The sequence below is a fragment of the Oncorhynchus gorbuscha genome, linkage group LG11 (assembly GCF_021184085.1).
Source record: "Oncorhynchus gorbuscha isolate QuinsamMale2020 ecotype Even-year linkage group LG11, OgorEven_v1.0, whole genome shotgun sequence".
NCBI classification, from domain to species: domain Eukaryota; kingdom Metazoa; phylum Chordata; class Actinopteri; order Salmoniformes; family Salmonidae; genus Oncorhynchus; species Oncorhynchus gorbuscha.
This window is the reverse complement of record NC_060183.1, coordinates 82,429,791-82,445,500: the sequence shown is the minus strand read 5'-3', so window position 1 is coordinate 82,445,500 and position 15,710 is coordinate 82,429,791. Positions and strand designations below refer to the sequence as shown.

General features: G+C 43.5%; 1 protein-coding gene across 14 annotated transcripts in view; it reads right to left on the bottom strand.

The window, feature by feature from the left end:
* Window positions 1–15,336, bottom strand: part of LOC123989556 (transcription factor 4-like) — a 474,938-nt gene extending 459,602 nt beyond the window's left edge. For 3 of the 14 annotated variants that reach the window (XM_046290650.1, XM_046290656.1, XM_046290664.1), the window contains exons 1-4: window positions 13,618–14,028; window positions 13,446–13,537; window positions 13,127–13,165; window positions 11,063–11,132 (exon numbers count right to left, since the gene is read on the bottom strand). In XM_046290650.1, coding sequence (XP_046146606.1) covers window positions 11,063–11,132; window positions 13,127–13,165; window positions 13,446–13,517 — 181 coding nt within the window. In that variant the 5' untranslated portion in view covers window positions 13,518–13,537; window positions 13,618–14,028. Of the gene's footprint in view, window positions 1–11,062; window positions 11,133–13,126; window positions 13,166–13,445; window positions 13,538–13,617; window positions 14,030–15,059 lie in introns of those variants that run through there. The other 11 variants (XM_046290647.1, XM_046290655.1, XM_046290651.1 and 8 more) reach the window with 9 other exon arrangements.
* Window positions 15,337–15,710: the final 374 nt, after the last annotated feature.

Below are 15,710 nucleotides of genomic sequence, written 5' to 3'. Positions count from 1 at the left end.
TAATAATATCTGCCATTATAGCTAAAACACCCATTAATTCCTAATCCGCAGCAGTAATTACTGCATGGCTCAGGTTTTTTGTCAGGCTCGTTCTGCTTCCTGAGAGTAAGACAATTTAAAACTAGTCTCAGAGGCAGAGAGAGAGAGTAGAGAGAGAGAGAGAGAGAAAAGAGGTAGATAGAAAGAAAGAGAGACGCAGGGAGAGAGATGGGAAGAGCAGAGAGAGAGAGAGATGGGAAGAGGAGAGAGAGAGAGATGGGAAGAGGAGAGAGAGAGGAGAGAGAGATGAGGAGAGAGAGATGAGGAGAGGGAGAGAGATGAGAGAGAGAGAGAGAGAGAGAGAGAGAGAGAGAGAGAGAGAGAGAGAGAGAGAGAGAGAGAGAGAGAGAGAGAGAGAGCGAGAGAGAGAGGGGGGAAGGGGAGAGAGAGATGAGAAGAGGAGAGAGAGAGAGATGAGAAAGGGAATACGGCTGGGCGATATGGATGGAATCCAGGTTTGGTGACTGCATCCCTCCTCTCCTTGTTTCGTCTTTATTTTGAATGTAATCAGTCTCTTTTTGACAGACAGGCATGACCAAAACAGATCATGTTGAATAGAGAAAGCAGGGAACAGTCAGGCTTGCATTGGAAGTACTGTATCTGTCTGTGTCCCAAACAGCATCCTCTCCCCTACACAGCACACGTTTTTAACCTCCTATATAGGACGACATTTGGAACAGAGTCCGTGTAGAAGTAGATCAAATGGAACGTCGCAGGATATTATTAAGACAGTATTTACCCTGAACGGTGTCTTAATAATGCTATGCCCGATTAGGAGAACAAAAATATGGCATGCCATCAGGGCCTATCTTCCGCCTTCACCCAAATCTCTCCTCATACAGTGGAACTCTGTCACAGAGACATACACACACACACACACACACAGTCGGAACGGAACTCTGGCACAGCCAGAAGAGGGGCTGACTCTCACTGGCTGTTTATGTACAGCTTTGCTTTTCTCTCACAAAAGAAAAATATAAAATGCCACAGATGGATTTATAGTGATCACCTCCTCTGATGTTTCAGCGTAAAAAGATAAATCAAATAAAAGTAGCTTCCATTTGGGTCTGTGTACGGTCTACACATATAAGATTTGGGATTTTCATTTTTTTTTTTTGTCAATTCACACTTTTATTAAACATTTCCTCTCCTCTATCGCTTGCCAACTAACTCCAAGTTGCGTGGCAACAGGGTAGAGCAGTGTTCGTACCCAAATCCCACCGTTCCCTGCCACCCTACAATACAATTCACATGGCACCCTACTCCCTATAAAGCGCACTTCTTAAAGTAAAGTAGTGACAGTAGTGAACTATAATGGCATTAGGGACGCAGCCTACAACAAGGAGCATAACATGGACGTTGCCAAGACCTTAAATAACCATTGGGATCTTAAAAACAGACAGTGAGCGAGGTATCTAGCAGATGAAAGTGTTACATGTCATTATATTTTAGGATAATTCCATATTGCCATTATTTTCTTTTTTTTAAATGTGGGTGATTCAATATTAAATGCTTAATCCAGCTCTTGATAGACTAGGCCTATGCATTGGCATTAGGCTTGTCAACCACACATTCATCCATACACAAACAACACAGTGCTTAGGCCTCCTTAGAGACAGGAAGCAGTGGTCTCCTTGGAGACAGGAAGCAGTGGCCTCCTTAGAGACAGGAAGCAGTGGTCTCCTTGGAGACAGGAAGCAGTGGCCTCCTTAGAGACAGGAAGCAGTGGCCTCCTTAGAGACAGGAAGCAGTGGCCTCCTTAGAAACAGGAAGCAGTGGTCTCCTTAGAAACAGGAAGCAGTGGCCTCCTTAGAGACAGGAAGCAGTGGCCTCCTTAGAGACAGGAAGCAGTGGCCTCCTTAAAGACAGGAAGCAGTGGTCTCCTTAGAAACAGGAAGCCGTGCATCAGTAGCATAGTCTAAGTTAGGAACTGACTCATTCAACACCTCCAAAAACCAGGACACTTTCCACGCCAGAATCTCTTCTCTCCTTCCAGAAAATGTTTAAAGATATTTATATATACAGTACCAGTCAAAAGTAGTGCACTATGTAGGGAATAGAATGCCATTTGGGATACAACCCATATAATTTATTCATATATACAATACCAGTCAAATGTTTGGACACACCTACTCATTCCAGGGTTTTTCTTTATTTGTACTATTTTCTACATTGTAGAATAATAGTGAAGACATCAAAACTATGAACTAACACATATGGAATCATGTAGTAACCAAAAGAAGGGTTAAACAAATCAAAATAGATTATCTATTTTATATTCTACAAATTAGCCACCCTTTGCCTTGATGACAGCTTTGCACACTGTTGGCATTCTCCTTTTCCAATTCTCCTTTTCCAATTTTCCAACAGTCTTGAAGGAGTTCCCACATATGCTGAGCACTTATGCTGCTTTTCCTTAACTCTGCGATCCAAATTATCCCAAACCATCTGATCTGTGTTGAGGTTCGGTGATTGTGGAGGCCAGGTCATCTGATGCAGCACTCCATCACTCTCCTTGGTCAAATAGCCCTTACACAGCCTTGAGGTGTGTGTTGGGTTATTGTCCTGTTGAAAAACTAATGATAGCTCCATATAGCTCCACTAAGCGTAAATCAAAAGGTGATGGTGTATTGCTGCTGAATGCTGTGGTAGCCATGCTGGTTAAGTGTGCCTTTGTCATGCAGGTGATAGAGGACCCAAACGCGACTTAACAGAAACAGAGTTTATTAATGTTCAAAACGGAATAACTGAAATCCTCTAGATTTGTAGAGGGGAAAACAACTGGAGAAGCGGCCACAGACTGCAGGTCGCCGGGTTGGCGCAGGTCGTAGTCGACTGAGACACCTGCTCACACGCAGCGTCTGATGAAGGCACAAAACACGACAGGACAGGGTGATACACAATCACGGCAAAAAACACGACAGGACAGGGCGAAACGCAATCACAGCATGGTGAATACAATACAAGGAACCGACGGCACAGGAACGGATCACAAAGGAATAAATAGGGACTCTAATCAGGGGAAAGGATCGGGAACAGGTGTGGGAAGACTAAATGATGATTAGGGGAATAGGAACAGCTGGGAGCAGGAACGGAACGACAGAGAGAAGAGAGAGCGAGAGAGTGAGAGAGGGAGGGGGAGAGAGAGGGATAGAACCAAACAAGACCAGCAGAGGGAAACGAATAGCATGGGGAGCACAGGGACAAGACATGACAATAAATGACAAACATGACAGTACCCCCACTCACCGAGCGCCTCCTGGCGCACTCGAGGAGGAATCCTGGCGGCAACGGAGGAAATCATCGATGAGCGAACGGTCCAGCACGTCCCGAGACGGAACCCAACTCCTCTCCTCAGGACCGTAACCCTCCCAATCCACTAGGTATTGGTGACCCCGTCCCCGAGAACGCATGTCCATAATTTTATGTACCTTGTAAATAGGTGCGCTCTCGACAAGGACGGAGGGGGAGGGAAGACGAACGGGGGTGCGAAGAAAGGGCTTAACACAGGAGACATGGAAGACAGGATGGACGCGACGAAGATGTCGCGGAAGAAGCAGTCGCACAGCGACAGGATTGACGACCTGGGAGACACGGAACGGACCAATGAACCGCGGAGTCAACTTACGAGAAGCTGTCGTAAGAGGAAGGTTGCGAGTGGAAAGCCACACTCTCTGGCCGCAACAATACCTTGGACTCTTAATCCTGCGTTTATTGGCGGCTCTCACCGTCTGTGCCCTGTAACGGCAAAGTGCAGACCTCACCCTCCTCCAGGTGCGCTCACAACGTTGGACAAACGCTTGAGCGGAGGGAACGCTGGACTCGGCAAGCTGGGATGAGAACAGAGGAGGCTGGTAACCCAGACTACTCTGAAACGGAGATAACCCGGTAGCGGACGAAGGAAGCGAATTGTGAGCGTATTCTGCCCAGGGGAGCTGTTCAGCCCAAGACGCAGGGTTTCTGAAAGAAAGGCTGCGTAGTATGCGACCAATCGTCTGATTGGCCCTCTCTGCTTGACCGTTAGACTGGGGATGAAACCCGGAAGAGAGACTGACGGACGCACCAATCAAACGACAGAACTCCCTCCAAAACTGTGACGTGAATTGCGGACCTCTGTCTGAAACGGCGTCTAACGGGAGGCCATGAATTCTGAATACATTCTCAATAATGATTTGTGCCGTCTCCTTAGCGGAAGGAAGTTTAGCGAGGGGAATGAAATGTGCCGCCTTAGAGAACCTATCGACAACCGTCAGAATCACAGTCTTCCCCGCAGACAAAGGCAGACCGGTAATGAAGTCTAAGGCAATGTGAGACCATGGTCGAGAAGGAATGGGAGCGGTCTGAGACGACCGGCAGGAGGAGAGTTACCCGACTTAGTCTGCGCGCAGTCCGAACAGGCAGCCACGAAACGGCGCGTGTCACGCTCCTGAGTCGGCCACCAAAAGCGCTGGCGAATAGACGCAAGAGTGCCTCGAACACCGGGATGACCCGCTAACTTGGCAGAGTGAGCCCACTGAAGAACAGCCAGACGAGTGGAAACAGGAACGAAAAGGAGGTTACTAGGACAAGCGCGGCGACGCAGTGTGCGTGAGTGCTTGCTTAACCTGTCTTTCAATTCCCCAGACTGTTAACCCGACAACACGCCCATAAGGAAGAATCCCCTCGGGATCAGTAGAAGCCACAGAAGAACTAAACAGACGGGATAAGGCATCAGGCTTGGTGTTCTTGCTACCCGGACGGTAAGAAATCACAAACTCGAAACGAGCGAAAAACAACGCCCAACGAGCTTGACGGGCATTAAGTCGTTTGGCAGAACGGATGTACTCAAGGTTCTTATGGTCTGTCCAAACGACAAAAGGAACGGTCGCCCCCTCCAACCACTGTCGCCATTCGCCTAGGGCTAAGCGGATGGCGAGCAGTTCACGGTTACCCACATCATAGTTGCGCTCAGATGGCGACAGGCGATGAGAAAAATAAGCGCAAGGATGAACCTTATCGTCAGACTGGAAGCGCTGGGATAGAATGGCTCCCACGCCTACCTCTGAAGCGTCAACCTCGACAATGAATTGTCTAGTGACGTCAGGAGTAACGAGGATAGGAGCGGACGTAAAACGTTCTTTTAGAAGATCAAAAGCTCCCTGGGCGGAACCGGACCACTTAAAACACGTCTTGACAGAAGTAAGAGCTGTGAGAGGGGCAGCAACTTGACCGAAATTACGAATGAAACGCCGATAGAAATTAGCGAAACCTAAAAAGCGCTGCAACTCGACACGTGACCTTGGAACGGGCCAATCACTGACAGCTTGGACCTTAGCGGAATCCATCTGAATGCCTTCAGCGGAAATAACGGAACCGAGAAAAGTAACGGAGGAGACATGAAAAGAGCACTTCTCAGCCTTTACGTAGAGACAATTCTCTAAAAGGCGCTGTAGAACACGTCGAACGTGCTGAACATGAATCTCGAGTGACGGAGAAAAAATCAGGATATCGTCAAGATAGACAAAAACAAAAATGTTCAGCATGTCTCTCAGAACATCATTAACTAATGCCTGAAAAACAGCTGGCGCATTGGCGAGACCGAACGGCAGAACCCGGTACTCAAAATGCCCTAACGGAGTATTAAACGCCGTTTTCCACTCGTCCCCCTCTCTGATGCGCACGAGATGGTAAGCGTTACGAAGGTCCAACTTAGTAAAGCACCTGGCTCCCTGCAGAATCTCGAAGGCTGATGACATAAGGGGAAGCGGATAACGATTCTTAACCGTTATGTCATTCAGCCCTCGATAATCCACGCAGGGGCGCAGAGTACCGTCCTTCTTCTTAACAAAAAGAACCCCGCCCCGGCCGGAGAGGAAGAAGGCACTATGGTACCGGCGTCAAGAGACACAGACAAATAATCCTCGAGAGCCTTACGTTCGGGAGCCGACAGAGAGTATAGTCTACCTCGAGGAGGAGTGGTCCCCGGAAGGAGATCAATACTACAATCATACGACCGGTGAGGAGGAAGGGAGTTGGCTCGGGACCGACTGAAGACCGTGCGCAGATCATGATATTCCTCCGGCACTCCTGTCAAATCGCCAGGTTCCTCCTGAGAAGTAGGGACAGAAGAAACGGGAGGGATGGCAGACATTAAACACTTCACATGACAAGAAACGTTCCAGGATAGGATAGAATTACTAGACCAATTAATAGAAGGATTATGACATACTAGCCAGGGATGACCCAAAACAACAGGTGTAAACGGTGAACGGAAAATCAAAAAGAAATAGTCTCACTGTGGTTACCAGATACTGTGAGGGTTAAAGGTAGTGTCTCAAATCTGATACTGGGAAGATGACTACCATCTAAGGCGAACATGGGCGTAGGCTTATCTAACTCTCTGAAAGGAATGTCATGTTTCCGAACCCATGCTTCGTCCATGAAACAACCCTCAGCCCCAGAGTCTATCAAGGCACTACATGTAGCGCCCGAACCGGTCCAGCGTAGGTGGACCGACAAAGTAGTACAGGACTTTGATGGAGAGACTTGAGTAGTTGCGCTCACCTGTAGCCCTCCGCTTACAGATGAGCTCTGGCTTTTACTGGACATGAATTAACAAAATGTCCAGCAACTCCACAATAGAGGCACAGGCGGTTGGTGATCCTCCGTTCCCTCTCCTTATTCGAGATGCGAATCCCTCCCAGCTGCATGGGCTCAGTCTCAAAGCCAGAGGGGGAGATGGTTGCGATGCGGAGCAGGGAAACACCGTTGATGCGAGCTCTCTTCCACGAGCCCGGTGACGAAGATCTACCCGTCGTTCTATGCGGATGGCGAGAGCAATCAAAGAGTCCACATCTGAAGGAACCTCCCGGGAGAGAATCTCATCCTTAACCACAGCGTGGAGTCCCTCCAGAAAACGAGCGAGCAGCGCCGGCTCGTTCCACTCACTAGAGGCAGCAAGAGTGCGAAACTCAATGGAATAATCCGTTATGGACCGTTCACCTTGGCATAAGGAAGCCAGGGCCCTAGAAGCCTCCTCACCAAAAACTGAACGGTCAAAAACCCGAATCATCTCCTCTTTAAAGTTCTGGAAATCGTTAGAGCAAACAGCCCTTGCCTCCCAGATAGCTGTGCCCCATTCTCGAGCCCGGCCAGTAAGGAGTGAAATGACGTAAGCAACCCGAGCTCTCTCTCTAGAGTATGTGTTGGGTTGGAGAGAGAACACAATCTCACACTGCGTGAGAAAGGAGCGGCATTCAGTGGGCTGCCCGGAGTAGCAAGGTGGGTTATTAACCCTAGGTTCTGGAGGCTCGGCAGGCCAGGAAGTAACAGGTGGCACGAGACGTAGACTCTGGAACTGTCCAGAGAGGTCGGAAACCTGAGCAGCCAGGTTTTCCACGGCCTGGCGAGCAGCAGACAATTCCTGCTCGTGTCTGCCGAGCATGGCTCCTTGGATCTCGACGGCAGTGTAACGAGCGTCTGAAGTCGCTGGGTCCATTCCTTGGTCGGTTCCTTCTGTCATGCAGGTGATAGAGGACCCAAACGCGACTTAACAGAAACAGAGTTTATTAATGTTCAAAACGGAATAACTGAAATCCTCTAGATTTGTAGAGGGGAAAACAACTGGAGAAGCGGCCACAGACTGCAGGTCGCTTCGGGTTGGCGCAGGTCGTAGTCGACTGAGACACCTGCTCACACGCAGCGTCTGATGAAGGCACAAAACACGACAGGACAGGGTGATACACAATCACGGCAAAAAACACGACAGGACAGGGCGAAACGCAATCACAGCATGGTGAATACAATACAAGGAACCGACGGCACAGGAACGGATCACAAAGGAATAAATAGGGACTCTAATCAGGGGAAAGGATCGGGAACAGGTGTGGGAAGACTAAATGATGATTAGGGGGAATAGGAACAGCTGGGAGCAGGAACGGAACGACAGAGAGAAGAGAGAGCGAGAGAGTGAGAGAGGGAGGGGGAGAGAGAGGGATAGAACCAAACAAGACCAGCAGAGGGAAACGAATAGCATGGGGAGCACAGGGACAAGACATGACAATAAATGACAAACATGACAGCCTTGAATTTTAAATAAATCCCTGACAGTGTCACCAGCACAGCACCCCCACACCGTCACACCTCCTCTTCCATGCTTCGCGGTGGGAACCACACATGCGGAGATCATCCATTCATCTACTCTCACAAAGAACCAAAAATCTCAAATTTAGACTCATCAGATCAAAGGACCGATTTCCACCGGTCTAATGTCCATTGCTCGTGTTTCTTGGACCAAGCAATTGGTGTCCTTTAGTAGTGGTTTCTTTGCAGCAATTCCACCATGAAGGCCTGATTCACGCAGTCTCCTCTGAACAGTTGATGTTGAGATGCGTCTGTTACTTGAACTCTGTGAAGCATTTATTTGGGCTGCAATCTGAGATGCAGTTAACTCGAATGGACTTATCCTCTGCAATAGAGGTAACTCTGGGTTGGCGGTCCTCATGGGAGCCAGTTTCATCATAGCGCTTGATGGTTTTTGCGAATGCACTTGAAGAAACTTTCAAAGTTTTGAGATTGACTGACCTTCATGATGGACTGTAATTTATTTTTGCTTCTTTGAGCTATTCTTGCCATAATATGGACTTGGTCTTTTACCAAATAGGGATATCTTCTGTATACCACCTCTACCTTGTCACAACACAAATTATTGGCTCAAATGCATTAAGAAGGAAACAAATTTCACAAATGAACTTTTAACAAGGCACATCTGTTAATTGAAATGCATTCCTGGTGGCTACCTTATGAAGCTGGTTGAGAGAATGCCAAGAGTGGCTACTTTGAAGAATCTCAAATATAAAATATATTTTGATTTGTTGAACCTTTTTTTTCGTTACTACATGATTCCATTTGTGTTATTTCAGAGTGCTGAATGTCTTCACTATTATTCTACAATTTACAAAACAGTAAAAAGTCAAGAAAAACCCTGGAATGAGTAGGTGTATTCAAACTTTTGACTGGTACTGTATATATGAATAAATTAAATGTATTTTACATATTTGTAGCACATCCACTGCTCTTGAACACACCCACAATTACAATATTCAATGGTAAGTTTACCATAGCAGGTGTGATAGATATTAAAATCTTGAATTTGAATATGACGATACAAATTATGCTACTATAAGAGCGTCTGCTAAATGACTTAAATGTAAATGTAAATGTAAATGAAACGACGTACCTACAGAGAGAAATAGCCTACTGTACCTACAGAGAGAAATAGCCTATCTATTGAGAGAAATAGCCTACCTATTGAGAGAAGTAGCCTACCTATTGAGAGAAATAGCCTACTGTATCTACAGAGAGAAATAGCCTACTGTATCTACAGAGAGAAATAGCCGACTGTATCTACAGAGAGAAATAGCCGACTGTATCTACAGAGAGAAATAGCCTACTGTATCTACAGAGAGAAATAGCCTACTGTATCTACAGAGAGAAATAGCCTATTGTATCTACAGAAAGAAATAGCCTACTGTATCTACAGAGAGAAATAGCCTATTGTATATACAGAGAGAAATAGCCTATTGTATATACAGAGAGAAATAGCCTATTGTATATACAGAGAGAAATAGCCTACTGTATCTACAGAGAGAAATAGCCTATTGTATATACAGAGAGAAATAGCCTATTGTATCTACAGAGAGAAATAGCCTACTGTATCTACAGAGAGAAATAGCCTACCTATTGAGAGAAGTAGCCTACCTATTGAGAGAAATAGCCTACTGTATCTACAGAGAGAAATAGCCTACTGTATCTACAGAGAGAAATAGCCTACTGTATCTACAGAGAGAAATAGCCTACCTATTGAGAGAAGTAGCCTACCTATTGAGAGAAATAGCCTACTGTATCTACAGAGAGAAATAGCCTACTGTATCTACAGAGAGAAATAGCCTACTGTATCTACAGAGAGAAATAGCCTACTGTATCTACAGAGAGAAATAGCCTACTGTATCTACAGAGAGAAATAGCCTACTGTATCTACAGAGAGAAATAGCCTATTGTATCTACAGAGAGAAATAGCCTACCTATTGAGAGAAATAGCCTATTGTATCTACAGAGAGAAATAGCCTATCTATTGAGAGAAATAGCCTATTGTATCTACAGAGAGAAATAGCCTATCTATTGAGAGAAATAGCCTATCTATTGAGAGAAATAGCCTATCTATTGAGAGAAATGACAAGTCTATTCCAATACACAAACATGTCTGCCACTGTGCTACAGAGACAAAATAGTGAACCACAAACCACAACAGCGTTTAAAAAAAAAACAGTTTAAACTTCAGCATCGCTCTCCGTAAACCCACAGAAAACTGGCGGTAATAGTTGAACTGTCACTGGTATGATACACCTGCTGTTAATACCCAAGGAGGAGAAGGAGTCGTCATTGAGGCCAGACACTTAAAGAGACATCAGGCGTCCTCAGCTACGGGGGACTACTGAGTGGGAGGTCCAAGGACGAGGGAACAATTTCAGATGTACTATACAGCACATGTAAACCCACTACTATCACGGTCAATACCAACAGAGATATTCACAGCTTTATAGCGTTTGATTTATGTTTGATTGTGTGTGTGTGTGTGTGTGTGTGTGTGTGTGTGTGTGTGTGTGTGTGTGTGTGTGTGTGTGTGTGTGTGTGTGTGTGTGTGTGTGTGTGTGTGTGTGTGTGTGTGTGTGTGTGTGTGTGTGTGTGTGTGTGTGTGTCGTACAATGTAATATCTGATGCACAAAGCTAACCCTTTAGGCACAAACGTCTATTCAACGTCAATTCAACGTCTGTTGAACGGAATTTCATTGAAAGGACGTGAAGACCATTTTGATTCAACCAGTGTGTGCCCAGAGGGAAAAGACCTCTCCAATAATATATTTTAACTTATTAAAGAAGACAAATGTGACACAACAAAAAATATATATATCAATGGCATGTTAAACGACATCTGCAATATCCACAATTCAAATTGCGTTATTTAAATGAGTTGTGATTGACATACTTGAGCCTGCAAAATGTCCACTTCCCAGGGAGGCTGGTCCGGTTTTACCACTAACAGGAGGAGAGAACATCTGCAAGAACATAAATAGTATTTTACAAGAGCGACACTCTTTTATTGTTGGAATAATAATAATAATTATAAATAAATAATACATAAATACATAAATAAATAATAGCATGTGTTCTAGTGAAAAGGTTTTATGATATTATTATTAGGCCGTAACATAATAAAGCATAAGGAAGTGTTCTATATCCTTAAAGCCCTAGTGGTGTAATCTATATCCTTAAAGCCCTAGTGGTGTATTCTATATCCTTAAATCCCTAGTGGTGTATTCTATATCCTTAAAGCCCTAGTGGTGTATTCTATATCCTTAAAGCCCTAGTGGTGTAATCTATATCCTTAAATCCCTAGTGGTGTATTTATATCCTTAAAGCCCTAGTGGTGTAATCTATATCCTTAAAGCCCTAGTGGTGTATTCTATATCCTTAAATCCCTAGTGGTGTATTCTATATCCTTAAAGCCCTAGTGGTGTATTCTATATCCTTAAATCCCTAGTGGTGTATTCTATATCCATAAAGCCCTAGTGGTATATTCTATATCCTTAAATCCCTAGTGGTGTAATCTATATCCTTAAATCCCTAGTGGTGTATTCTATATCCTTAAAGCCCTAGTGGTGTATTCTATATCCTTAAAGCCCTAGTGGTGTATTCTATATCCTTAAATCCCTAGTGGTGTATTCTATATCCTTAAATCCCTAGTGGTGTATTCTATATCCTTAAATCCCTAGTGGTGTATTTTAAATCCCTAGTGGTGTATTCTATATCCTTAAAGCCCTAGTGGTGTATTCTATATCCTTAAATCCCTAGTGGTGTATTCTATATCCTTAAATCCCTAGTGGTGTATTCTATATCCTTAAATCCCTAGTGGTGTATTCTATATCCTTAAATCCCTAGTGGTGTATTCTATATCCTTAAATCCCTAGTGGTGTATTCTATATCCTTAAAGCCCTAGTGGTGTAATCTATATCCTTAAATCCCTAGTGGTGTATTCTATATCCTTAAATCCCTAGTGGTGTATTCTATATCCTTAAAGCCCTAGTGGTGTATTCTATATCCTTAAATCCCTAGTGGTGTATTCTATATCCTTAAATCCCTAGTGGTGTATTCTATATCCTTAAATCCCTAGTGGTGTATTCTATATCCTTAAATCCCTAGTGGTGTATTCTATATCCTTAAATCCCTAGTGGTGTATTCTATATCCTTAAATCCCTAGTGGTGTATTCTACACCCTTAAAGCGTATCCTTAAAGCCCTCGTGCGTATCCTTAAAGCCCTAGTGGTGTATTCTATATCCTTAAATCCCTAGTGGTGTAATCTATATCCTTAAAGCCCTAGTGGTGTATTCTACACCCTTAAAGCGTATCCTTAAAGCCCTCGTGCGTATCCTTAAAGCCCTAGTGGTGTACTCTATACGTATCCTTAAAATTAGGACATGAAACATGTGCCTATAGCCTACTCCTCAGAAATAACAGCAATTTAATACGGTAGCTATTAGTAGGCCAACCTAACTGTAAAACACTGACCAAATGTCTGGATTATCAAGTATGTTTTTTTCCCCTGATACATAAAAAGCGCTTTATATATTTTTCTCAAACAGCTAGCTCGAAGTTGACCAAGAGTTGCGAGCATTATTGGTTAATGAAAACATGACCGTAGGCACGTTTCCTTGTCCAAACTTCCCGAACATAAAGCGTTTCTATAAAGACAAAATATTTGCCACAACCAGAACAGGTCTGAATAAAGTCAACTATCCGTTATTCATAACATTATATAAAAACATAGACTTTGGAAAAGTACCGGTAAGATATGTGTTATAAAGCATCGACTAGTTGTTATTATGTGTTATGGGGCTCGTCCCGCATGCAGTTATTACTGGGACTGGTTCTACTTACAGTGAGAGCTGTCAGTAGAATGCATAAAAGGACAAGAAGCTAAACTTATTCAACATGTTCTATTCTAGGACAGAATGAAACAAGAAAAATATACTTTAAAAGGGGATATACTACCATTGATGTTGGGAACATTTTCAAATCGCTGTTTCGCATCTATAGAAACAACACAATTACTAATGCAATATCATATTTCTCTGCACATATTTTTGGAATAACACGTTGTAAATAGAAAACCACAATTAATTGAACTTTCTTTAAATCGTATTGTTTACCTTGAGTTAAAAACGTACAAGAACACTTTTAAAGAAATAGCCTCACAATGAATACCAAAAAACATGAGTCTATCTATTGCCATACAAATCAAAAATACAAACAGTCGCCGGTAGGTCGGTGCCGTGGTTTCGGTCATTGCTATATTATAACAATTGCTTACCGCACTGAAATCCAATAAGTCGCTTAGTTCTTTGTCTGTCCCTATGGCAGCCATTCGCTGTTGGTGATGCATTTTAGCAAAATCACACAAACCTAAAAAACATGGAAAGAAATAGCGGTCAGAGGACGCCAGTTCTCGCACCGATAGGAGGGGTACCGACCTTATCACTCACTATATGAGATCTTCCTCGCAATCAACACACGACCGGGAACCCGGAGTCGCGCAAATTCCACTTTGCATTAAAATCTATTATATTTCAACGCATCCTTGTGCCACATGAGGTTTAGATTAAAAATCAAAAACAAGAATCCGTTAATTGTATGAAAGAAATAGACATATACGAATGTTTCCCAAAGTCCAGTTCTGGCTGTGCAAAAGGCAGTTTATCCGGTGAGATCAAGTGACAATCCCGTGCATATAGAAAGACGAATAAATAAACGCTATAAAGACAGCGGAAAATGTACAACAAAACGGACTCGTTTAACTGGCCAACACGGGCAGCGAAAGTATGACAGAACGTTTGTAAATATCCGTTTGTAAATGCGAATGTGATCATTGAGGACTTTTATTCATTTCCACTGAGCTGAGTTTGAGCCCCATGTGCGTGTCACAGACTGGTAGACTAATACCCGTTGGTTTCTACAGCCACCTAGCTACCTTTTAATAGATCGATACCTGCACTCTTGGGTTGAAATGTACACTACAAAGGGGGATATAATAAAAGTGATTGATATTCCATCAAAATAAATATTTTTTTATCTTCATTGATTGGTTTCCAACGCCGATATATTTGTGTTCAAACAGAATATCGATCTGTCTGTCAACATCTCAAACCACCGAGAATATTGGTTTGACACATTATGGATATTGCACCTATGTTGAAAATAACTTTTATTTCGATAGTAGCTAGTCTACTTTTTTTAAATGATGAAAATCTTGTTTGTCATTACAAGATAACGAAGCACCTATTCACCTGGTCACTGGGTTGTTATGTATTTGTGTATATTAAGGCTTGAGTTACTTGCTACATGATCATTGAGTCATACCTGCGTTATTTCTAGACTATAGGCAAATTGTGTTTTTTCGGGGGCATCAACACAGGTAACCTATACAATTCTATCACAGGCGATGAAACGTGCAAATACAAAAAAAAATAACATTACATAAAAATAAGTTAGCCCTTTCCCCTATTTTCAGAGCTGAGAGACTAACACAACTAACGTGGACTGGCCAACATCTTTCTGTCCGTGAAATAGTGTCATAAAACGGTGCCTGTCGGTTTTGAGGACTTGGGAAGCGGTGGAGCGCTTACCGACACGACCGGTTTGGATATGAACTGTCCCAACCAACCCGTGACACGTTGGATTGATCAACCAACACCGGTGTCTTCGTCTGCAACCAATAGAAAAGTTTGAACCAGACAGACGGTCAGTCTGTGTACCTTGACACAGACAGACAGACAGACAGACGGTCAGTCTGTGTACCTTGACACAGACAGACAGAGAGACACAGAATGGGAAAATGAGTTTTTATCAAATCCACATACTGGGTATGTCTCCAACTATCCTTGTTGTAAAATAAGTTACACTAACATCAAAATTAAAATGAAATTACCTTCGTTTTGATACGTTTACGTAATCCACAAAAGTGTATATATTTGCTCTCTTTATGTGTAAACTCACAGACGATAGCTGACGACTTTTTGTCTAGCGGACCTATATCCCGATATATTTATCTTCTCTACGATGTTAGCGGCTAAACATTTGTTTGCAAAACTGAAATATGTTTTCCGGTGTTTAGGGTCAACTTTGCAGAAACAACACAAAAAAAACTACGTAGTTGTACATCCAAAAGGGGTTGCTTTAAATGAGACCGTTTTTGGCTTTTATTTGCACATCCTATGCAGTTAGCTCCCAAGCTAGCTGTCTACTTTTCCATTGCTCTAGTCTAGCGTCAATGTCTCTAGTTACCACAGTCACAAAGTCATAATCATGGTTATACCCACCCTGCCTTATTTCTACACTTTATCTCCTTCAAATCAGATGTTTCACCTAATCCTAAACCTTAACAATGAACTTAACCTCACTGCTAACCTTGTGCCTGCTAACCTTATGCCTAGTTTTACATTAAGACCCAAAAAAAAGCACATTTCTGTTTTCATGAAATTTTATTAAGATATAGCCAATTGCGACTTTGTGGCTGTGGTAACTAGTGACAGACCTCTTTTTTTCTGGTTTCGTCCACATCCGGAAACGCAAATCATCC